This window comes from Phasianus colchicus, chromosome 11 (genome assembly GCF_987193195.1).
Source record: "Phasianus colchicus chromosome 11, bPhaCol1.hap1.1, whole genome shotgun sequence".
NCBI lineage: Eukaryota > Metazoa > Chordata > Aves > Galliformes > Phasianidae > Phasianus > Phasianus colchicus.
The window spans coordinates 7,021,054-7,045,727 of NC_143446.1; the positions used below are offsets into that span (position 1 = coordinate 7,021,054).

The 24,674-nt window shown below is 50.3% G+C and overlaps 1 protein-coding gene and 1 long non-coding RNA gene across 2 annotated transcripts; both read left to right on the plus strand.

The window, feature by feature from the left end:
- The first annotated feature begins 12,189 nt into the window (after nt 1-12,189).
- BARX1 (BARX homeobox 1) lies at nt 12,190-14,730 on the plus strand. The gene is made up of 4 exons (XM_090148550.1): nt 12,190-12,540; nt 13,548-13,836; nt 13,928-14,012; nt 14,229-14,730. The coding sequence occupies exons 1-4, from the start codon at nt 12,336-12,338 to the stop codon at nt 14,391-14,393; spliced, it is 744 nt and encodes a 247-aa protein (XP_090004676.1). The 5' UTR covers nt 12,190-12,335; the 3' UTR covers nt 14,394-14,730.
- Nucleotides 14,731-15,391: 661 nt separating this feature from the next.
- Nucleotides 15,392-24,674, plus strand: LOC149916418 (uncharacterized). Its single transcript, XR_016470222.1, has 7 exons — nt 15,392-15,873; nt 15,993-16,571; nt 16,713-17,219; nt 17,303-18,437; nt 19,608-19,659; nt 23,734-23,910; nt 24,320-24,674. It is a non-coding gene; the product is annotated as an uncharacterized LOC149916418 (long non-coding RNA).

Below are 24,674 nucleotides of genomic sequence, written 5' to 3' on the forward strand. Positions count from 1 at the left end.
GAATTGTTGTATTGTGTGGTTAGTTTTTGCTTGCAAACCTGTAATAGCTTTTAGATGTTGTGAATAGTTCTGGATGTAGCATTATAGACTAGAAAGCGTGTTGTAAGGCTGTTCTGCTTTACAGCAAAAGAAACAATAATGAAACTATGTGAGTAGGCTTGCCAAGCATCAAAAGAAGCCTCCTTGTCTTCCAGCACTCCAGTTTACAGCATTAGAAAGCAGGTTGCCAAACTTTCCTCCATCCAAAGACAAGCAGGTGTTCGGAAATAATGTCTGAGTGAGCAAATGTTACAATTTTGGTACCTATAAATTACTTCTAATAGGCATTCCTACTGAACACGTGTCAATTAAGAGAGTTCATCTAGAGAGTGTGAAGAAAACCATAGGATGAAGGAAAAGGCTGCTGAATGGGCTGTCGTGATGCTAAAAGGACACCAGACGGTAGAAGAGACCATGGAATGGAAGACTGGAAACCTGATAAATCACTGCCTGAGATAGGTGTGTATATGTTAATGAATAGTAGTTGATGAATATGTACTATCTGTGGAAATTGATGGACTCTGAATCATGTCATCTTTGAAGCCCTTATGGTGGAAATATCCCCACCTGGCACTGCTGATAAAGAATGCCTGACTGAACGGTAACAAACCTGTGCTGTTAAGTTTCTAGGCATCGATGTCTTTGATCCACTCCTCAGCAGGAGCAGTGCCATGGGCAGCCCTGGGAGGTGGTGGAGCCTCGTGCTGGGCCTGGCCTGGAATGCTGAGCTGTGTGTGCCTTGGGATATCTGCTCCCAAATTGGTGCTCGTGTAATTACATGATACAGAAACTTCCTGCAGGAAGAAGCATGCTTTCAAGTTTGGTGATGTTTCTGGGTACGTTAGTGAGATTGTGTAGAGCTGAGTTCAAAGCAGATACCTGCACAGTAACTCCGTGAGGCTGAACCCACCTTTCCCAGATCTAAGTCCTGCTGTTTGGATCTTAGAAACCTTACCTGGCTGAAACTTATTGTAGATCAGCACATGCCACCTTGTGGCAAATTAACAGCGTGCGTCTGTGCTATTTATTCTCAACTCTTCACACTTTATTCCTTAGTAAGATACTGCCTTCCTTTTATATTCCTTGCGTTTTGGGGCTCAGATTGCTTCATCTCGAAGTTCAGGTGCTTCACTGCAGTAGTTCATACACGTTTTGGAGATGCACCTGTGGTGTTTTGCACTTTGATCTCATGTTCTGCCAATGTAAAGCATGTTTGTTGGCGAGACGTGCTGAGCACTTTCCACTTCAAAGCCTGCAGGTAGCTGGTGAAAACTGTACCTGGTTAATCCGGTGAGTAAGACACTGTGAGGAGCACAGGATGTTTACCTTCAAACTTGTACCATGATTTCTGCATCCAGGCAGCTCCTGCTCCTTACCTCTCTTGTGCAAGCACTGAATTTAAATGTGTTATTCCTCCTCTTGTTTTCTCAAGTCCCACTTGCTTTCTGCCACAGTGACCTTTTCCAGCATAAACACAGCATTTACAAAGATGATTTAGGCTTTCACTGCAAGCCTTTCATTTGCGGTGCTTACACAGGCACATCACTGCACGGGACAATGTCTCTCTTGTTCACAGTGAACATCAGTGTTATGGGAAGGGAACAAAAGACTGAAAGGGGTAATCGGCAGGTGCAGTGAAACAACGCTGTAGCAAGAAAAAATAGCTGGAGGGGCTGCTTCTGAGGTTGGAGGAGTGCTCAGTGGAAGGTGGCAGTGCCTTCCAAAAAGACACCGAAGAAATGCTGCTGCAATAGGTGAAGGTGTGACCTGCTCTTTATTTTAGTAATCTGCTTTCATCATTCATCTGTGTGTAACCTTTGGATCTTCTAAAAAAATTCTTAAGTACTTTTCATTTTATAAAGTCTGTAAGGGTTGAAGTTGCATGCAACCCAATAGCTGCAACTTAATGTGTGAGCCACAATGGAAGGAAATAAATTTTAATAGGATACCATAGCAGCTGTAAGTTTGCAGGGAGCTAATTTAAACCATATTCTCTTACCACTCTGCCTTGAGCATTAGAAAGAAATATTTTAAGTGAGGCGTAGTTCAATCTAGTGGTGATTTGGGGATGATTAAAGCTTATGAATTTACAGCTTTTTGATGTTTTTTTTTTAATTTTTTCTCTTTGACTTTATAAGCCTTCAATTGAAGGGGGTTTTCCATGGCTTCCACATTAGCTTGGGTTGGTGGACCTACAAAGGATAAATGCCATAAATGCCATAACCCTTGTGATGCTAAGTGACTGCTCTCAGTCACCTCTATACACATGTGATCAGTTTCTTAAAAATCAGTGCCTGCTCAGAGCCTCTGAGTGCATGAAAGCAGCTATTTGCTACCGGAGTGGGTATGTTGGATTAGAAACAATTACTAACTAAATAATAGTTTTCTTTCCCTCTAAAGAAAACATGTTTGCACTTTGGAATGGCCGCTTACAAAAGGAAACGAAGGGAAATGTTGAAAGAGCAGGGATTAAAGGAGTGATTTTTTTATTTTTTTATTCCCTGGAAAGATAGAACCAGGTCAAGGAGGAATTACTTCTTAACAAACTGCCTGGGATGGCTGAGGAGCAGGAGTGGGGCATTGACTCTATGCTGGTTTTAGTTGCCAAAACAGAGCAATCTGTCCCAAGGTTTGTGTAGGAGGGCAAGAAAGGGAGGTCAGGAAGGCTGAGCTGCAGATGTAAAGCCTTGTTAAAATGGTCTTCAAGGCACTGAACAGAATCCAGAGAGACTTCAGGATTAGGCTTTGGTAAAGGGAATTACAGATATTCAGAGGAAGAATTCTCATTGGGGAGATTCTGATTTGATGTAAGGAAAAGGTTTTTAGGATAAAGGTGGTGAAGCACTGGCACAGATTGTCCAGAAGGGTGATGGGTGCCTCATCCCTGCAGACATCCAAGGTTAGGCTGCTTGTGTTCTGAGCACCTGATGGAGCTGTAAGTGTCCCTGTTCCGTGCAGGGGGGTTGGATCAGATGGCCTTTAGGAATCCCTTCCAACTCAAATGATTCTGTGATTCTGTGAATCCATTGATGCTACTGGAACTGGGTATGCAGGGGCAGCTCTCACATAGAGATGGAAGTGCTGCTGGAGAGCTGGATTTTAAAGCAGGTTTGCTTTGGCTGTGATCTCATTGCCCCCTTCCATGAAAGTTGTGTCAGTACAAACAGAGCTGCAAGCTGTGTTTCCAGAGCTTGAACTGACAGCCACGTGCAGCTGTGCAGGAGGGTCTCAGCCACTTGTTTCCCAGGGCACAGGGAGACGGGCTGCTTCGCCACTGCTAACCATTCTGCAAACAGCCTGTCTGATTCCATGGATTTCATTTTTTCTTTATAAAAATTAGAGCCTTTTACAGCTCAAGGAAACCACATTTGATTCAGAGATATTATGCAGGCAATAAGAAGAAGGTTTTTTTGAAAATCAGCAGTTTTTTTGGAGGTTATTTGCTCAGCTCTACTATTAATGTGGTGTTGTTTGCCAGACTGTGATCAAAACCACTTGGCAGGAGAGACTTCGTCAGGAGGGCGAGCCAGTGGAGTGGAGCTGTCATCTAAGTACGTCCAGAAAAACTGTTCTCTTGGCATAGAAAACAGTCTGTTTTCAGAAATAATAAACATGCCCTCTAAAATTATGTTCCTTCTCTGTAAAATCATGGAAGGTCACCAGACTTTGACCCTACAGAAGGAGCGTAACACTTTATGAGACTTCTGTCAAAGCACGTGATAAAAAATAAATACGCTGTAATGAAGAAGTGTCAGTCTGATGGCTGAGATGTGCCTTCCTAACGCGTTCTGTCTCCCTGCTGTAAGATGTGCTGTGCGTGCTGCCAGGCAAAGGAAGCCCATCTGGAGGGGATATCAAATCCATCCATTTTCTTGACGTATCAGTTGATGTAATTAGCTTTTGTTTCATCTCCCAAGTAAACCTTGTAAACACTAAAATGTGTCAAAGTAAAATATAATTTATGGAAGGGTGTAATTTGTAGAAGTCCTTATGGTGTTTCAGCTGCTGGATAGAGCCCCAGATGCTGAATATCCACAAGGAACAAAAGCCCAGTCCAGCCAAACCTTGGTTGTTCTCTGAGCGCTGCCAATAGATGGGTGAGACAGGGCTGTGGGGGCCTGCAGCTTTGTGTCGGGGCAGTAGAAGCACCTCCTCTTTGCTGCTCAGGATTTCCAGGTATATTCTTTAAGTGATTCCTTCTTCCTCCTCTGCACAGCTGTTTGTTGAAGTTCTGCTGTGTAAACTCGTGGATTGGGAGTGAGAAACGTCATTCACGAGAGCCCAAGTAAGCCAGCATTGAGGCTTGGCCTGCCCTGAGCTCCCTGCTGTCACAGCTGGGTTGGTGTCTAGTCAAGCTACGTGAAAAAAAAACACCCCACGCCACCACAGTCAAGAAGTTGCAGCTCTGTTTTTGAGGACCATGCAGGCATGTCGTCAGTGCTGCCGGGATGCCTGCAGAATTTCTGGATGTACACACCCACATTACTCAGTGTAACCATCAGCCCTTCCTCAGTAGTTCAGAGGCACAAAAGCACTTCCTCACTGCCACCCTCAGTCTCACATACAGCACTAAGCCAGTCAGATGGAACTCTATCACTACTGCTATACACGTGAAGAGCATAGAAAATACTGAAATTTCTAAAACCTGAGCTATCAGCTTGCTGGGGATGGGTATGCAAGTGTTCGACCTTGGGTTTTACGCACCCTGCCAACCCGCTGAAGTTTTATGTTAATCAAGAAAAAGGAGAAAGTCTTCCATTTGGTGGTAGTTTAGATTCTGCTCGGTTATAACTCACAACCCCAAAGCATAAGAATTAAGTTTAATAGTTCATAAATTACACAGCGCGCAGCACATACTGTTGTAATCTGCACATAATCCATACGAAATATTAACACTGATGTCTAAACAAAATTCAAAGTCACTGAAGGCGATCTTAAACCTCAGCTGTACAGTTTTGCTGAACTATTTTGGCTGTAGACGTGACTTTTCACCCCTCTACCCCCATATGGTATTAATTCAATTGTTTTATATGTTATACATGCGTAAGAACTAGAAGGGATTTCCTCCAACAACAAACAGTGAGGATAAAAAGGTTGGTGTTTATAAAAACGTCAAACTGAAAGGCTCTTCCATAGCTTGCTGGAGGATGGCTATCCTTTAAAACTCAAAGGCTTGTCATTCGGAGTGGAAAGCTGGAAGCTGATGCCCAGTTCCCACTCACTGGGACTCTCAGCAGCAAGCAGGCTTGACAGAAGGCTGAGGGAACTTGGGCTTGGTAAAAAGGATCAGGAAACATCTACAGAAATGATTTGGTTCCCAAGGGTGTGGGTTTTGATCACCACCGTTTGCTTTTTAATTAGGAGCTCAGCATGAACTGGAAGGAAAAGAAGCTCTGAGTACGGTTGGCACTCTGCTGCAAGGTGTTGGAAAGGGAACAAACCCTTCCTTGCAGCTGGAGTGGTGCTGTCCCACAGGAGGGCTGGCAGGGTGACAAATGAGGGGTCAGGAGAAGACACGGGATCATCATGGGTCTGTGCCATTTGCCTGCAGGCACAGGGCTATGCTGGGAGCTGTGCGTGGCCAAGGGCAGGCTGGGAGAGCTTTGTGTCCTTGGGCCCAATCCTTACAGTGCTGGTCAGCTTCCTGCCTTGGAATCAAATAAAGTATGAGCAGAGAGCATGGCTGGAGCGTATGGTATGGATTTGGGAAAAGGGGAGCATGCAGGAGCTTTGTAAGAGCAACGGGCTTGGGAAACTGCTGTCTTGGTTCAGTGTGTGAGCACTCTGGGTGTGCCTCTGGGATGCACTCAAAGAGCCTTGGGAGGCAGGAGTAGGAGTTAGGACCAAAACGGAGGATGGGAGGTGAGGGAGAGAAGTTGGAAAGAGCATGCTGCTTTAGTACAGCTTGGAGCTTTAGCAGGAAGCAGCTAGTGAGCTGGTGTGCAGGATGAGGCACCAGCAGCATGGGTGTGAGGAGGTTCTCCTGTGTATCGCTGTACACCCTGGTTCTTCCACGGCATCTGTGATGCTGGAGGATCTCAGAACATTGCTGCAGTTGGCCTGCTGGTGCCAGCATCCCAACGGTCCGATGCGCAGAGGCATTTCTATTGCCACTGACGTAAAACTTCTTTGCAACAAAGATCCTCGTTCATTAGGCTCTTACAGTCTCAGCTTTTGAGTCCTCTTCCTTTTTTGGAACCGAAATGATAAAAACTGTTGGAAAGATTCGAGCGAGGCGGTCACACGCTGCGATGCTGCTCGTATCCCTCGCGATGTACCGGGGACGCTGGCGCTGCGGCGGGGCCGGCCCGGCAGAGGGCACCCGCGGCCCGAGATCCGCCGGCCCTGAGCCACGAACCCGGCCTTCCATCCCCAGCCCTGGCCCCGCCGCGGTGCCGCTTCCAGGGAGCCGCGATGCTGCGGGAGCCGCCGGCCCTGCGCGGTGAGCGGGAGGCGAAGGGAAGAAGCTGGCGGATAAAGCCTAGAACTGAGCTAAGCGAACCCATCTGTGGATCAGATCGCTATCGGGTCGTGGAATTTCGTCCAAAAAATTTGGAAGTGTCATAATATACGTACAGAAAAGCAAAATTGTTTAAACTTCTTAAGCTGTTGTGTCCATATATGGGTTTATGGTTCTGTTCTGGATGTGGTGAGCAGAAATGTGTGTATCGAACGTCGGGCTGCAGGGCAGACAGGGCAGAAGTCAGCTCTCATTTGGCCTGAGGTGGTGGCACTGCGCTGATGAAGGCAGCGTTTGCCCTCCCAGAATGCAGACCAGGAGCTGCCTGCCTTCCTTTAGCACTGCAGCAATATCAATAGGAACCAAGCAGGTGTTTGGTAGTGTGAGCATCGCCCTGAGTGGGTCCCAGGACAGGGGTTTATTGGTGTCCTCTGTGCAAGCTGGGAAGTCACCAGCTGTAGGATGTCCACTGAGGGCACAGCTGTTTGAGTACCCACTGAAGCAAGCAAGGTGAAACCAGCCTTCATGTCATCGCACCACTCCATGACCGGTGTTGGGCAAAGAAGGTTTTAGTGGGATCTCTCCTGCCAAGGCATGAGGCACAGAGGAGGCACAAGGCCTTTGCTCAGCTTGGTCTTACAGCACTGGGATGGCTCTGGGCAGCACAGCTGTACTGCTGAAAGTGTGGAGTCATAGGAAAGGCAACCTCCCCCTCCCCCCGTGCACATTTCTATGGCAAACCAGTACCATCTAAACCAGTGCCATCTGCTCCCTGCCATCCCTCCTGAAAATCAGGTTTCCTTGTGCCCAAGCCCTGCTCCCAAGACTCCTGCCCAAGACTCCTACAGCAAAAGTTTCATTTTTAAGCATCCACTGAATCTCAGCCAAACTATAGAGATTAAAACAGATAAAGGCTCTCAGGAATGTAAACAGCATACAGGAAATCCTAATCCATGCAGCATAATTTTATTCCGAAAACATTATTCCATCCCAAGATGGTAAATCAGCTTCACCTTCTGCGTGTGCTGTGCCTGGGATCCCCAGTTCCCATAGCTGCTGGCCATGCCCTGGGCTGGTGGTGGCCACAGAGGCTGCCTGGGGCCATGGACATCAGGCACACTGCTTGGTGCCCAGCTTGGCACCACCAAGCCCACCCTGCAGGGACCATCTGTGGGACTTCAGACACCTGGGTGTTCAGTTTGGGAACTTTAAGCATTTCTCATCAGTGTGATTTTCTTCTGTGTTCAGTGGGCGCACTCTGCAGCACATCCAGCTCCAGACTATTTGGTTCCATGGGAGTGGGGAGAGATTCTGCCCCTGCTCTGCTGGGAGGGCACTTTGATGGGTCTGTACCACACTTTAAAATGAGATTTGGTTAGAGATGCAAAGGCAGAGAAATAAGCTAACAGAAAAGAGCCGCCACCACCTAATTGTTTTATATCATGTGCCTGTTATAGAATTTAATTGGCTCTTAACAGGCTTTTTAACTGGCTGTATGGCGCTCAGGAGAGTCTGGCAAGTCAGCTTTCATATGATTTTAATATGTATAAAACATGGTGCTATTTTAGAAATAAAAAGTTTCAATTAGCCATTATTGTGTTAAATGCCTGCAGCACCTCCCCGCTGCTCCATAAAGGCACAGCCAGGTGGAACCAGCAGACCAACACTGCTGCAAACCCACAGAATGTGGGGTTTGCTCTGTTTCTTCATCTCACTGTTAATAACAGGAGGCCCCTCTCTGCACAGATGTAATCATTAACTTAATTTTATAAACTGCCCTATTCCAGTCAGTGAACAGTGAGCTGTCTCAGCACACATCACCTGTTCTCAGCATAGGGGATGATGTGATATCAGGGAGGGCAGCTCTTATTGGGCAGCAGAGGTGGGGCTTGCTTGAATTGAACACCAGGGCGATAAGGACAGTTCCTTGCTTTCTGTCTGGGGCCTGTTTAGCATCTAGAAATAGGTGTACAGCCGTAGCTGTGGTTTCACACAGGCTGTAATTACTGACCTGGTGCACCCACCTTTGTCTCACGGTGTGTTTGTGCCCGGCCATTGCAGAGCACACTCATTGCCTGCAGCTCTGCACGTGGCTCCGTGCCCATACGTGGCTGTGGCAGTGCTGTGCAGGGTTTGGCTGTGGCTGGAACTGTGGCACCGCCATCCCGAAGCCCCACACTGCAGGATTTTTGCTCCTGCTCCCCATCACATCAGGGGCTCAGCGGCATTTCCCCGTGTTGGAGCTGTGCATCAAAGCAACACGTTGGTTTCGTGTGTGACAGGTGGAGAGCTGGGTGCTAAAGGCTGTACCAGCGCCATGTCAGCACCGTGTCAGCATCGGCATGGACAGTGCCCCTGAACTGCTGCTCTGCGAGGCCCCTGGGCAGGGCAGTGCAGGAGGCTGCCCTGAGCAATGGAGATGACTCTGCTGTTTCTTTTGGTTGGCTGGTTTTCTTGGGTTTACTAGCAGGTCCGAGTGGAGAAGGGAGATAGATAGCTCTGTATGAGCTGTCAGCAGGGGAAAGCGTAACCGCGGTCCTCTGACAGCCGTGACACTGATCGGGGCAGCTGAGCGAGCTGAGCCCGCGGAGCCCCGTGTCAGCCCCGAGGTCGGCGTGCGGAGAGGGCAGTGCCTGGAAGAGCTGTCTCAGCTCCAACGCTGCCTCTGCCGACGCTCGCGGCTGGTTTGTGCTTCCGATAATTGTTCCCCTCCTCTGTGAAGGAGGGAAAGGGGAAACAAAACAAAGCAAACAAACAAACAACCACAAAACAAAGGAAAACAACAATAAAAAAAAAACACCAAAAACAAACAAACAAAAAACAGAACTCCGCACTTTTAGAGATACCATTATAAAAGGAAAAAAAAAAAGAAAAAAAGAAAAAAGAAAAAAGAAAGAAAGAAAAAGAAAAGAGAGGGACTCACCGTTTTGTCCCAGCGTGTCCTACTCACTGTGCGTGCACTGCTGGCGTTCTGCAGCACGGCGGTCTCACGGAGGGCAGCTCCCGGTACGGGCACAGATCTTTCCGGACAGCGGCAGCTATGAGGATAGATTCCGTCCGTTTGAAGGGTTTGGAGAAAAGAGGTCCGGAGACGACGGGGCGGGAACGTGCCTCGGTGCGGGGGCACAGAGCTTCTGCCTGTTTTATAAGGAAGGGACGGCCGGGCCGCGTGGCCGCAATCATCGCTTTGGGATCCGCGTGTCAGCGCTGAGCTCCCCGCGGCCGCGAGCGCAGCGCGCTGCTCGGACGGAGCCGCTCCTTCACCCTCCTGCCCCGCGTGATGTCACGGCTTCCACTCTCTTCCAACCGCTTTGCGGATTTCCTGGACGCCGAGTGCCAGCAGAAGGCAGCGCCGGGGCCCGCAGCGCTCCGAGGCCGCCCCGAGGCCGTGAGGACGTGGCCGGTGGTGCGGGGCTGTGCGAGGGCGGAGCGGGACGGTGGGGTTCAATCCATCTCCATCACCATCTCCATATCTATATTTAAATATATACGTCTTTATCTACATCTATATATCTCTAATCTCTGTATCTATCAATCTATCTATATCTATATACTTCTATCTAATCCATACCTACTCCTCGCCCTTTCTGCACAAAATCGCTTTCTCCGTTGCACTCAGGGCATTTCCTGAAGTACCCCGATAGAAGAGAGTTTCTCTTTGGCTATTTTTCGTGTTATGGTTGCTCTGAGCAGGGAAACGCAATGGGATCTTAACGGAGGAAAGATGGGAAAATGGACAAAACTCTCCTTCCCTTCAAAACGGGAATGAACCGCCCGCAGCACCGGGAGAGATGCGGAACCGCGGGGATTCCACTCCCCCCATCCCCCTTCAGCCCTCGGAACAGCCGCGGTGTGACAGTGAGCGGCGGAGGGCTGTGAAGTGTGCCCTGGGAGGGATCGATGAGTCCCGAAACGAATGAAAACGTTTTGGTTAAAGAATAGAAACAAATTGCGAGCAGTGAGGTGGCTTTAGGAATACCCTGCATTTCTAACGCTACGATAAACGCTTCGCCTGGTGCAAACAACACAAACACCCGTTAAATGCGGAGCGCTTTCTTTTTAAGACCACGGCGCTTCCCTTGCAGTAGATGGAAAACGAAGTGCGCGTAATTTGGGGCTGCCTTCGTTCGCCCCATCGCTGCTGAATGGCAGACAGTGCCCAGCGCGTCCCCCCGGCATGGGGCTGGCTGAGAAGCAGCAGAGGATCGCATCCCCCGGCGCAGAGCCGGGTACGAGGTGCGAAATCGGCGCTCGGATTTGGGGGTTCTGTGAATTAAACGATTTCCGTCATTTTAAGAGTCACTATTAAAAATAGTTCTATATATTTACATATATATACATCGACCGATTTTCTTTGAGCGGTGGGATTCGCATTGCAACGATTTTAAACCATTATCTGAGGGTGCAGCCGGAAGGTGAAAGCCCCCGTTCTTCCCGCAGAGCACCGCACCGCCCCGCAGCGGAGCACCGCACCGACCCGCACCGCTGCGGCTCCGACCCTCGGCGTCTGCGGGGCCACTAATTGTCGGAAGCGGTTCTGTGTGCTCGGGTCGGTGCTGTGCCCAGAGGTGGAGGCGAGGGAAGAGGATACATTTTTGCCCGGGACATTCGGAACCCCGCAGTGAAAAGGAGGGGAGGGTTCCCCCCTTCTCACGGGTTGTAGAGCGTCGTTTTAAATTGACGGGACGCGGAGAAAACGGAAAATCCGAGCAGAACCGCTTCGTGCCAGCACATGGTGCGGGTTACGGGGAAGTCAGTGCGGGACGGAGCATCGAGCAGCTGAGGGAGCACCTGGCTGTTGTAGCAGGCTGTGGCATAGCACTACAGAACGACAGTGACCCAGGCACAGTGCCCGGCCCTGCCCAGTGCCCGGCCCTGCCCAGTGCCCTCCGCTCCGTGCGGGGTTCCCGCGGCGCTGGGCCCGAGGCAGCGGCGAGACGCGGGGCTGCGGGATCGGCCCCGACGGCGGCTCCCGGAGGACGGCTCTGTACCCCCTCCGCAGAGCCCCGCTCAGGGCACTCCGGCAGCGAGCACGAATCGTGCGGTGGTGCGCGGCACGGCTTAGGGGGAACGAAACGAACCCCGTTGTGCTGAGCGGAATGTTCGTCAAGCGGCTCTAAACGCCGGGGGAAGCGTTCCGCTCCGCGCTGCGCTTTGTTTCTTTTCTCGACCAACTGCTCCGAGTTCCCCATAGAGATGTAGCCGAGCTCGTGGCCCTTCCGCATCCCGCGGGGCCCTGTGCTGTGCTGTGCCGCCTGAGGCCGAGCGTGACCGTGGCCGTGGCAGCGGGGAGGGGGCGGGCAGGTGGCGGGCGGTGCCAGGAGCGCCCTGCCGTAAGGAGGAGGGGGGGACACGACAGCTCCGGGCCCGCACTCGGTTGGGTGTGTGCCTGCCCGCTGCCCGCCTTGGGGCCCGTTTGCTTTATATGGCAGCGGATCAAATGCTGCGCCGTAACCTCCCGCTTCCAGGTACTCGCCCGCCCCGGCCCCTTCCTTCCTCCGCGGCCCCTCCCGCGCCCTCCCCCGCCCGCCGCAGCCCCCGGGGCCGTATAATAGGGCCGCTGCCCGCCGGGCCGGGCCGGGTTGGGGAGGTGCTGCCCGGTGCCGCGCCCCGTGCGTGCGTGCGGCGGAACGGCCGCGGGCCGGCGGCGCTCGGGGCGGTCCCGAGACACTCGCGGAGCCGGAGCGGGAGGGGGGGCCGCGCCGGGCCCTGCCCAGGGGTAGGGCGGGGTAGGGGCGATGGGCAGAGCCCCCGCTGCCCGGCTCCCAGCGGCCGGGGGGCTGCGTTAGGGCCCGGCGGCCGGGCTCGGCTCGGCACGGCCCGGGCGGCGGCGAGGATGCAGCACCCGCTGGAGCTGGGGGCCGCGCACTACTTCCCGGCCGAAGCCTTTCCCGACCACCGCTCGCACCGCTACCGCAGTTTCATGATTGAGGAGATCCTCACCGACCCCCCCGACGCCAAGGGCGCAGCGCCGCCCGGGGAGCTGCTCAAGTTCGGGGTGCAGGCGCTGCTGTCGGCGCGGCCCTACCACAATCACCTCGGTATGTCCCGCCGGGGTCGGACGGGAGTGGGGCCGCGGTTCCCGGCGCGTGTGAGGCCGCTCCTATGGGAGGAGAGCTCGGAAACCTCGCCGCGGCGCTCCGGGCGGGGATGGGACCGCATCTGTGGGGTGCGGGTGGCGGTGGGGCCGTGGGGAGCGGTGCTGTGCGTGGAGAGATGGGGGATGGAGAGCGCGAGCCGCGCGGTGTTGTGTCGGGACGTGGTGCAGGATAGGGTATTAAGCACAGATTTCTTGTTGTGTTTTGGTTTGGGGGGGGGTTGTTTGTTTAGCTTTTTTTTGTTGTTGTTGATTTTTGTTATTTTATTTTACATTTATTTTATTTTAGAGTGAATATTTAATATGCGATCGGGAACGCTTTCGCTTCCGAAGCTGTCTTTATCTGCAGAGACGCTGTTCATTTATCTGTAGAAGCGAACGGAACGGGAGGATTCAAAATTTTTGTTTTCCTCTAAAAAAAAAGAAATCGAGAAAGCATCGAGTCCCGTAGTGGAGAAGTACCTGTATTGGAACACTGGGGACTCGGGATTATTTTAGATACCGGTCTGAAATGCCGGCCTGCACCGATGTGTGTCTGTGTGTGTGTTCCTCGGGTCGGGCCCGCCTGTGCTTTCGAAGCCCCCGGGTCATGCTCAGCGTTCGGAGAGCGGTCGCGGTGCTGCGTAGGGCAGCGGGATCTGCCCGCTCGGTGCGAGACCCTGGGCGCTCGGGAGGGCCCCGCACGTCGGGGCCGAGCACGAGTCTGACGGCGCGGCCGTGGGCCCGGCAGCGCTTGCGCTTGAATCTGTCAGTCGCCACCAGCTCTTATGTGGTTCCAAAGGGGTTCCGCGGGTAACGCGAGGATCGCTGGGCGGGTGACTGCCTGCCGCCGGCTGCAGGGCACGGCGTGACCTCGGGGCGGATGCCGGAGAAGGGCCCGGGGCCGTGCGCGGAGCCCAACGCGAGGAGCCCCCGGGGCCGCCCGGCTCTCACGGCCGCTCTCTCCCGCAGCCGTTCTGAAGGCGGAGCCGGCGGCCGTCTTCAAGTTCCCGCTGGCTCCCCTGGGCTGCTCGGGGTTGGGCTCGGCGCTGCTGGCCGCCGGCTCGGGGCTGCAGGGCGGCTCCGCCTCGCCCCACCTCCCGCTGGAGCTGCACCTCCGCGGCAAGCTGGAGCCGGGCGGCCCCGAGCCGGGCAGCAAGGCCAAGAAGGGCCGCCGCAGCCGCACCGTCTTCACAGAGTTGCAGCTCATGGGGCTGGAGAAGCGCTTCGAGAAGCAGAAGTACCTCTCGACGCCCGACAGGTACCGGCGGGGCTGCGCGGGGGCATCGTCCGGAGAGCAGGAGGAGAGCCGCGGGCCGGGCCGTGTCTCATCGCCTCTCTCCCGCCCGCAGAATAGACCTGGCCGAATCGCTGGGGCTCAGTCAGCTCCAGGTGAAAACCTGGTACCAGAACAGGCGCATGAAATGGAAGAAAATAGTAAGTGCCGGCGCCGGGCCCTCCCGGGGGGGGGGAAAAAAATGTATGTTTTGATATACGTGTATGTCCCCGCTCCATGCGGTCACAGCACACGGGCTGCCCGAGCCCTCCCTGTTCCGCGCAGTACGGCTCGGGGAGCGGGGACCTTCCCCCGCCGGGGCCGCGGACCGGAGCGCTGCTTTACGCGGCTATCCCTGTGCCCTCCCCGCCCCGCAGGTGCTGCAGGGGGGCGGCCTGGAGTCCCCCACCAAGCCCAAGGGCCGCCCCAAGAAGAACTCCATCCCCAGCAGCGAGCAGCTCTCGGAGCAGGAGCGCGCCCGGGACGTCGAGAAACCCCCCGAGAGCCTGGGCTCGCCGGCTGAGGTCAGCCAGGAGGAGTGAGGGCACGGCCCGGCCCCACCGCCGCCGCCCGGGAGCGCGGGGACTCCCAGCGTCGCGCCGGGCCCCGGAGCGCGTTGCCCCGGGCGGGAGGAACCCCGTGCGCAGCGGCCCGGGCGGTAGAGGACGGGGGCAGAGGGCGGTGGGGCCGCGGTCGGAGCACTGAGCGCACAGCTCGGGTCCCGGCCCTGAGACCCGCGGTGCGCGGTGGCCGGGGGGCACCGGGTCCGCCCTCGGCGTTGCTCGCTGCGTGAAACCCTGTGGTGCCCCCAGTTACTCGAAAACTGCATTTTATGATCGGTTTTATTAATGCGAAGATATTTACTTTATTTCAATAAAGTATTTTATGGACTATTGCTCTGAGTAATGTTTTTTATTTTCTTTTTAATCGTTTCTTTATATTGTTGGTTTTGTTTGTTGTTTTATTTTTTCTTCTTCGTTCTCGGCCACACGTCACACCCAGAGGCCACTCGGGCCTTGGGCGCGCTCAGAGGGAGAGACGATGGTCGTCTTTTCTCTAAGAAATGCGGCATTGCCGTCTAACAGGCGGCTGAGATGCGGCGGCACATCTAAATGCCGCTTTGGGAAAGCGCTGTTAGTGCCGCTCTGGGCAGCGCTCGGGCACAGGGAGCAGAAATCTTCCACCGACCCCGGGGCTCTGCGCTCGTTGAGGCGACGTAGCAAGGAGCCGTGGCACTGTTTTATTTTTAATTTTCTGATTCCTTGCTGTACTTTTTTTTTCCGTCGAGGTATCGAATCATAGAGCATCTACAGAGACATGCAATTATCATCGTCCTCGAAAAAAAAGAACAACAACAACAAATCCAGAAGCTCTGCGGGAAGTGGCGAGCGGCAGGGAGCGATGGAGAGCCGCCCCAAGGCCCGGCCTCGAGGGCTGCGGGCGCTCCTTACAGGGCCGGGCCGAGACCTGGCTGCGGAACGCTAATTGCCGGGCGCTAATTGCTCGCCTGCTGAGTAATTACAGGCGGTCATTAGCCCGCCCCCCCAGCCCTGCTTGCCCTAGGTGCCCCCCGGTTCCCGCTGCCGGAGCACGTAAAGCAAACCGCCGGGCCGAGCGATGGAGTGTCGGTAAGCGTAGGATACCGCCGTACTGAGTAAACAGGAAGCGAGCTCATATTCTTACATTGAAACGACTCCTGGATTTAAGCAAACAATCAAGTGGAAAGGTTCGGCGTGACCTGGGGCCAGGGATCAGCGTCGGGAAGGGCGAGGACGGCGCTTTCGAGGAGCGGAACCCCGCGGTCTCTCCGGCTCTTCCCCGTCTCCTCTCAGCCCGCGGTTCTGCTGCAGCACAGCAGCTTCAGCGCAGCCGAAAGGAAGAACCGCGTGTAATTAGAAGGCGGATTCCCGGCTGCCTTGACTTAACGGACAGACAGGCTGTGTCCAACATTAAGTAGCGCTTTGGAAACGTTATTCCTGTTGCGCTTGTGATATCGTGTTAATATTTTCTTTTCACATTTGAGTAAGTGGTGAACAAGTGATTATTTTTCACAGACCGTAAAAGCGTTAAATGAGAAAACTCATTCTATTTTTTTTTCTTTTTTTTTTTTTTTTCTTTTTTTTTTTTTTTTCTCCAAACAGCGCTAGGGGAACGCAGCGGCTCCGCAGAGGCTCCAGGTCGCGTCTCCCCAGGCTGCTGCCCTCGGGTTGGGGATCGGGGCAGGCGGGGTGCGACTGAGCCCTTCTGGAGCCGCGAGCAGCCGCCGGGAGCCGCTTCCCGATGTGTGGCACCGCGGGGCGATGGCAGCATTCCGCCGGCCTGGGAGCTGTAGAGGTGGAGCAGTAAGGCTTCAGGCTTCTCCCGGCAGAAGGAAAGATCTCCCGGAGAGCTTCCAGCACGTACGGGCCGGGCCGGGAACCGGCTGGAGGCTGCGGGACGGGCTGCCCCGAGCGGTATTCGCGTTGGCTGCCATCAGGCAGTCCGATGATGGTGTGCGAGAGGGGTGTGAATGGAGAGCCGTGTGCGGGGCACCGCGCTGCTGCGACCTCCGCGTTCGTGGCTCCGTCGGTGGAATTATTCTCCTAGAAACGTTTGTTTTAACAGTGCTGACTTTAACGGCAAACTTTCCCTTCGGAAAGAGCTGCCCGCACCGCGACGACGTGAGAACGAAACAGAACAGCCGCACGGATGAGAATTAAAACCGAATTCCTCTTATCTACGTGAGAAATCAGTCGGAAGAAAACGAAATTATATCCGATTTAAAGAAAAAATATAGATATATATTTATTTTTTTTTATAAAATACTTCGTTCGCTGTAAGCCATTGATCTCTTAATGAGTTTCTACGTTGTTCTCTTGCAGCCGTCCCTCAGCCCCGGGCTCGTTCCGCGCTGCGCTCCCGGCGCTGTGAGGCGCATCGCCCCGCACTGCCGCCTGCCCGGAGGGAACGGCAGCGAGCAGGTTGGTGCCAACGCACACACTCCTAGTGCAGCCTGATGGCTCCGTTTCTTAATTACCTCTCACAGCCGAACGAAGCGTGACGCGGACGCAGGGAGAGCAGCCGGCTGGCCGGGCTGTCCCCGCCCGGGGTGGTTCGCAGCGCTGTGCGGCCCCCGGGCAGCGGTGTGCACGGTGCTGTGCTCTACGTGTGCGCCCTGCCGGGCCCGCAGCCGCTGCTGCGGGCTCTCCCGCTGTCGCCGTAGCAGCAGAGGTGCCGCGGGAGATGTTTTCTCTGTAAGCAAAGCAAAGGGCGTGGATCGAGGGCTGGAAAAGCACCATCAAAGCGGTTCCTTCGTACGTCTGAGCGCCGATCCGGTCACAGTTAATCGGCGAACGTCACGACGGCTCTCTGAACAAAACGCCCTTCAGGTGAGTTTCCAGCTCCGACGCCCTACATTCGCTTTTTATGAAGCTTCTCGAGGAAACCCACGCCAGACTCTGCCCTCCGTCAGCTCCCGGCCGCAAACAGCTCCGGGGGGAGACAGACGGACGGCCTTTGGCACCGGGTAAGGTGAGGGGAACGGCTGCGGGAGGGTCGGAATCCAGGGCAGCCCTGGGCCGGTTGGGGCTGTGCCCGCCGCTGGGCTGCACCTTTCCGTGCGATCCTCAGGGAATCGCCAGAACCGGAGCTCCGCCGTGCGATGACCGCCTCCAGTGACATCGATGGCGTTCGTCAGGGGGCGGATTTCGTGTCCCGAGACGTGTGTGAGTAAACGCTCAGCTCCGCGCTGATGGAAACACGCGCTCACAGCCCGGTACGGTTTCACCGGTTTACAAACGCCGTCCATTAAAACACGATTATGTACCAAACGGGTTCTTTCTATGCGAGATCCTCAAATCCGTTGTTTACATTGCACCTATATTAACAAACCACAAAATAAGCCCGTAGCGTTTTTGAGAGAGGTTTTAGGCTGGGAACGTGGAAACTTGCCTGGACGAAATGACACGGAAGCTGAATGAACACGAGGAGATTATCTGTGTCTGAAGGTTGGGCATTAGCCGCAATGAAAAGATTTATTTTTCCGACGCTTTTTTTTCCCCCCAGCTGCTTATTTCCAGGGCTGCTGGCAGTGTAAGCTCACTCTCTGAGCAGATACTGAAGCCCGTGTGTTCTGTGTAAGGGTGCTATTCAAGGGGGAGGCTTTCAGTGCCACAAAGTGCCTGCTGGGTTCAGGTGCACATGTTCTTACAGCATTACTCATACTCGAAAAATACTTGTTATTCATACTCAGAAGTTACTTGAGCATGACTTGCAGTGGAAAATTGTGCAAAAATAATGTTTCTTTGTGACATCTGATCCCAGTCTGATGTTTCATAGCCAATAGCCTGGGAACTTGCCTGTGCAAAATCCCTCTCCATCAGAGATGTTCCACGAGGATGAAGAAAATAGAGCTGTGAAGAGAAGAGGCGGATGTGCAGTGGTTGTTCACACACCGAAAGCTTTGTGTTACAGCAGCTCCGATGCTTTTCTGAAGAGACAATTCTGCAATTGTTAGAACTGCCAACCCAAACCCTGCCCTGGCTGTTCTTCTATGGCTTACAGCAACCTCCAAACTCGCACTGTGTGTAGTGTGGCTGTTGTGTCAGGTAAGTGTGTGTAAGTCATCCTACAGCAGCAGGTTTCATCTGATTTGGCGGTCAAGGAAGTGACTCCCAAAACACAGCAAGGTCTGTAAGCAAGAAGCTGGCTCTTCCATTTGGGCTAAGGGGCTTTTTCCTTCCCTACTGCCCAGCTGACTGCCAGCTCCCAGCTGATCCCCCAGTTGGCGTTTTCTGAGCTACTTACTAAGAGCTGAACATGAACCACAAGTACTTTTGAATGCTGACCTCCCATTTACATTGCTGTCTGAACTGAATAGCATCTTAAGTAAATTAAAATAGTTTTCAATAAATACTTGAACAAAGATCATCCTCTTCTCCTTTTTGTCAACGTGAGAGCCAGGCTGTTGGATGCTCCCATTTGTTGGGCAGTGGTTCTCTTTAGGGCTGCTGGGCCCCAGTAGAGCTCTGGGCTGTGCACCAGTCCTCAGATTGATTCAGAAGCTCCTGCTGTTTTTCAGCCTCCTCTGGCTTTGGCTGTTCGAGGTGTGTTACTGTCACAGCTGAGATGGAAATGCCACTGTGAGGATTTTCGTTGTCCTTTTAACTGCTTTTAACTCTGTGATGTGGTGTGAAAATTCCCCATTAATAGGTGTGAAAATGTATTCAGACTTGATACCATCAATTCCAGAAGTTAAAAGTACTCATTGTTTCTTGATCAGCACACACTTCTCATTGGATAAGCATACAGACCACACATTTCATATCTGAATGTCCTCTGCTAAGGTCGTGGGTTATTTGAAATTAAAGTTCATTATTCACTAGTATTTGCACTAGTAAAGTACAAGTGCTCAAATATTTGCAGAAAGCAAAAGTGAAGCAGCTGTAAATATGGCTGAATTTACTTCTGAATTTTAATGAATATTTGCAGAATTTTGGTTTAGCTGTAATGTGTGTGTGTATGGTACAGAAAGCTTGTAAATTCCAGTGCTTTACACTTCCCAGTGTGTAAACTGCAGCTAAGCCCGCTGGATTTAACTTTTATATCCTCAGTTTAAATGGAAAAATACAGGCAAGTTTGAAAAAAACAAAAACAAAACCCTTAGAAAATACACAGAACATCAGAAATTTTACATAACCACATCAATTAGCGGTCTGTAACCTTTGCTGGCTGGTGGGTACAAATGAAATAGTGTCTGTTAACTCTTTTATCCCCAGCAGGAGCAATGTGAAGACTGAACCCCAGGATCCGCAGTTCAGGATGAATTCTGTAAGTCAAGATTTCTCCTTTTGGTTCCAGAGAATTGATTCTCTGAATGGAAATTGTGACAGTCTTCAGGAAACTTTGTCTTAGCTAAATTTTGCATTTGCAGTGTGAAAACAGGCTGTGTGGGAGAAGCATGACTTGGAGTGGGGAAGGAGGAATGTATCAGGCTTAACACGCAGCATATGCTCTCCTTGCAGAATGGATTGGGTGATGCTGGGTCTGTATAGATTGCTTAATTGTAGTGTTGCTAGTCTGGGGTGGATACACTATTAGGTCATGGTAACAGTGATGAATTTCAAGAGGGAAAGTTGCCATTTATTCATCCTAATTCTTTTCTCCCTCCCTCGAAGGAAGAGGAAGAAATCAGGGTAGACAGAGAGTTGTGCGTGGAAGCAGTGAAAGCAAGCTGGTAGTATTCTAGAGAGATATGAGGAGCAGAACTCAGGAAAGAGTATTGGATTTCAAAGGAACACAGGTTGTTAGGAGCTGGCAAGCTTGGCCAGGGTAAAGCTGTATTGGTACTGCTGGATGATGTGCTCTGGAGACAGCATGCAGCATTGATTAAGCCACCTCTCAGCATCCTCGATGCAGGGAATTCCTGTTTAGTTTTGCTGCTTTTTTAATCCCAATGGACCAGGAAATATCTGAATGACAACAGTTTCACATGTTTCTATGAAGGTCTTACAGCTATTTTCCTGACACTTAAAATAATACTTGCGTTTATATTTCTGCTCTGGGTTTCTGATTCTCCCCTCTGCTTTCACTGTTTTTTCAGTGCAAAAGTAGCCTGAGGAATCTGGAAGATGATGGACTCAGTGCGTACTGCATGCTTCCACTGAGCCTATGGACAGCCAGAAATTCTGGACAAATGGCCAGAAAAGCTGTAGATGAAGTGGCAGAGTGATGGTCTGCTGCCAAGAGCTGTAGCATTGGAGAGGGTGTTTGTGGCATTTGTGTGGTCAGAAAGTCGTACCAGCTGTCTCCTCCCCAGACTCACGAATTCCTCTTCTCAGAAAGGGTCACGTTTTCTGTTTTCCAGGCATTTAAACAAATAGAAGGCATTTTCTTGTTTCCTTGCTTTCCACAATTCTGCAAGCAGGATTTTTATATATACAACCGTTTTTTAACTTGCTGCATTTTCCTTCTACTCCTTGATCTTTACTGTTTCAGTGGATCCCTTTTCATTCTATTGTATGATGTATTTTTTAGATTTAGAAACTGTACTTAATTCTTATTTCAGAAGATGGCCCTTCTTAGAACGAAAAGCAGATTGCCACGAAGGCAGTGATGAGATCCTTGTGGTTTGCTGTGAGCCTTGTAGCCTCTAGTGTAAACCTATTGGATCTTGTTTAACAGAGAAGCAGGGAAAGTACCACATGTGCAAATGCTGCTCAGAAACACCTATCAGGGAGAAAAAAGCCTCTGTAAGCAAAAGTATTGCATCACCTCTCATTATTAAAACAGTCACAGTGTAGTTGAGGGTATTTTTATACTATGTTGATTCTTAGGAGTTCCACTCATTGACCAACATCACTCTTTTGGTTGTTGCAGTGTCAGGTGGGCACTGTCATCCTGCTGTGTTCTCTTTTCTGTTGCAATCTTTCTATTTAATAGGGATTTATAAAAGCAACTGACATCCTGACAGAACTAGAAAGTTCTAAAATACTACAGTTAATAGAAAGAAACAATATTCTTCATTGGGTCTGCAAAAAAAGAAATTAGGAAAATAAGGTTTTTTTAACAAATGTTTTTGGATTGTGTACAGTCCATCAACGTATTTTCTATTAGATGAGATGACCTCTAGTGAAGATCTTATCCCTTTAAGAATCTGGAATAGTTATGTTTGGGTTGGGTAAGAAAAGAATACCTTTCTATTAGAGAGCCCATAACTGGTGGTAGCCAGAAGTGGGCCAAAGACTTTGGCATGAATCTGTGTTTTCTGCCCTCTTAATAAAATGCTCTGCTTTCTCAGGCTTGGTTATATACACTCTGTACAATTTCTCTTGTTTGACCTTAGGTTTACACACCTCCCATTTTCCAGGTGCGTTTTCCTGATGATATTTTTATTGGTGTATTTATGGTAAACGTGTCCTTGAGTGTCCCACAAAGTCTGTCAGATATACATCCGGATACTGCGTTCAGTGCAGATGAAAGCTTCAAAGAAAGGGTAATTTTCAATGCAGAAGGTATTATAACTAGATCTGCCACAGCTGGGAGATGCATATGGGGGGAGCAAACCTGCAAGTTTAATCCTGAATCCATATATGCACTGTTTTGATAAAGAAGCTTAGGTAGTGGGTAGAGGATAGAAAATAATGGTTGCTCCAGAGTGGTGTGGACGTAGGTCCTGTCCTGTTTACTGCAAATCAGAAGTGTTTTCCCTGCACTGCCAGCCTCTGTCTACATGACTGAGTCTTATTTGTTCTACTCAGATCCCTTTAGTTCCTGTGCAGCTGTACCTGTAAGAGCTGAGACAAGCTGATGAGCCACTTCTAAATCAAATATTAGAAGATTAATAATGAGATAATTCAGTTATCGCACCTATTTGTTTATACTCTCCTCTTCCTCACTTCAATCTTCAATTAAATCAGTGCGTGCCGAAGGTTTCAGCATCCCTACCCTCACTACTTTTCTGTCAAAGTAATATTTATCTGCAGAGAAAGGTGACAGTGAGAAAGGATTTCCCAAGAATCTGAGGACAGATCTGAATCTGTTTTGTGTGCTACGTTTGATGGCAGTCAGTCATGTGCCCAGTGACAGGTACAGAAGAGGTAAGCATATTGTTGCTTTGCAGGCATTTGTTGCTCAGGGGTTTTCTGAGGTGAAAGTGGCAATTAGCCTGTAGTCATTTGTTGCATTTATTTGTTGTTTCCAGCCAATAGGCTTTGGTATATATGCCACATTGTCTGGAGACATGTTTTTTTTTATCTGTGCAACATCTGAAGAATGACTCCTTGTTTGCTTTTTTAACTTGCCACTCACTAATTTCATTTGATGTATTTTGGATCATGTTCTGACAAGGACAATATCCTCTTTTTCTCCATGCAACTTTTTGTTCTGTGGGACTGTGCCAACTTTTCCTCCAGTATCCCTCTGCCTTCCCCACATCTCAGTCATATCAGGGAGTTCGTACTGATTTTTGACACTATATTTGGTCTGTGATGTGATGGTCCTAGCTTATAGCCAAAATGTATCTACCAATGATCACGTACAGTGTTTCTTAAAGTAACAAAAAATCACTAGCATGGAATGTTCTGGTTTGTGTGTCTCCATATGTGATGGAGAGCTTTTTCAGGGTCCTGGCTGTAAATTCATATCAGTCTGTGATATCCTAAATCCCCAGTATCAGCGTCCTTGGAGTGAAACCCAGTCCTTGTGTCAGAATAATCCCTGCTCATGCAATCATGTTGCCCTTTCTTGGTTAGCTTTGATTCAGAATCTTCCCAGGCCTGCTAATTACCAGAGGACTTAAATTCCTATGGAAGAGGCCTCAGTGTTTCACTCTGGTTCGTGTGCTGGCTGAGGGGTGCATCCGTGCTTTCAGAGGAAAGGGTGGAAACCTCTTTGTAGGTTGTGGTTGCAAACATTCGTTTATAAAGCTGGGTTTGATTTCTCCTAATGAATGCACATTTTAAGAGCTGGAATTCATTGATGTCCAAGATCAGTTACTGAAAAGTTTGTATTGCCTTTTTTGAAGAGTTGGTCTGAAAGCAGCTAGAATCAGAACTTCGTTTCCTGTGTGTTCAATGTTTATGTCCATGTAGGTTCCCTGTGGAGTCACAGGGATGCTTGGTAAGGTCAGATGGCACAAAAAAGCCTACAGGAAGAAAAGAAGGCAAAAAGAATGTTTATTGCATAGGGAGATATGAAAAAGCTCTCCCTCAATGCTGGAAAATGGTTTAATTTTATAACAAAACCCAGATAATCTGATGAATTAAAAGGTTGATGAGGAAGGGAGATGAGAATTTTTGGGAAGTAGAATATTTTTCTTGTTGACTGATTAATCTGGAACTGCTCTGCGTTCCAATGGATTTCTGGGATCCTCCATCTTAACAAATATGTTCTGACTGCATCTAGGCAATGTGTTCAGGATGCCATAAGATATAACTGAAGAGCAAAGGTTGAGGAGGAAGACCACGACAGAGCTAGGAATAGCTTTCTTCTTTAGAGGGATGAACTGGAATGCTGGTCAGCATGCTGCAGAGACTTGCAGACATGTTCATCAGAGTCCTTGCACCTAAATAGGCTACGGATGTGAGTAATGCTTATTTCTTTTCTGTTATAAAATGCTTGAGATCTGTGGCTGGGAAATCAAGCGTGTCAGTGCAAACTACTGTTATTGATAGGAATGAGTTTCAGATGGCACAGCTGAAAATGTGTCTTCTACTTTGCCAGGGATGCACTATGGGTTAGACTCTAAGCATAAAACTAAGAAACCTGTTTCAGTTGACACAGATACTGATATAATATGATCAGATATTGATAACATGATATGAAATAATATGATTGGTTAGAGATACTACCTGATGGTAGTAGGTAATGCAGCTAAATATTACTAAATAATAGTAACAATGATAATAAATCCACTTACACAAAAGAAAATAAATAAGAAAATCCTGAAATAATAGTTGCAAAATCTTAATTTTGTTTTTTATGCTTCCAGAATGAAGACGATGTAGTCTCTTGACACAAGGATTTATGAAGCAACCCATGAAGACCCACGGTACAGCAATCTAAGCAGCAAACTAAAAGATGTTTTATTGAGCAACGTGTGTGTATTTATTTGCACTCGGAAAGAACAGCTTTGTGTGATTACGTGCAGTGTGAGAATTTCATGTGTTGATCTCTGTGCATTTATACATCACCTGAGGTGTATTTATTCCCTTGGTAAAACTTGACATGCCATGTGTGATGCTGTTTGGAGGTCCTTTCTGTATAGATGAAGCACTGAGTCTGTTGAAGCAAGCATCCCTCCTGGCCTTGGTAAGCCCCAGTACCTCTGCAGATATGCAGAGAAG

Coding starts and splice junctions, on each gene's coding strand:
- BARX1 (XM_090148550.1), top strand. CDS start 12,336: ATGCAGCACCCGCTGGAGCTGGGGGCCGCGCACTACTTCCCGGCCGAA. Junction 13,837..13,927: donor TACCTCTCGACGCCCGACAG/GTACCGGCGGGG, acceptor TCCCGCCCGCAG/AATAGACCTGGCCGAATCGC. Junction 14,013..14,228: donor GCATGAAATGGAAGAAAATA/GTAAGTGCCGGC, acceptor CCCGCCCCGCAG/GTGCTGCAGGGGGGCGGCCT.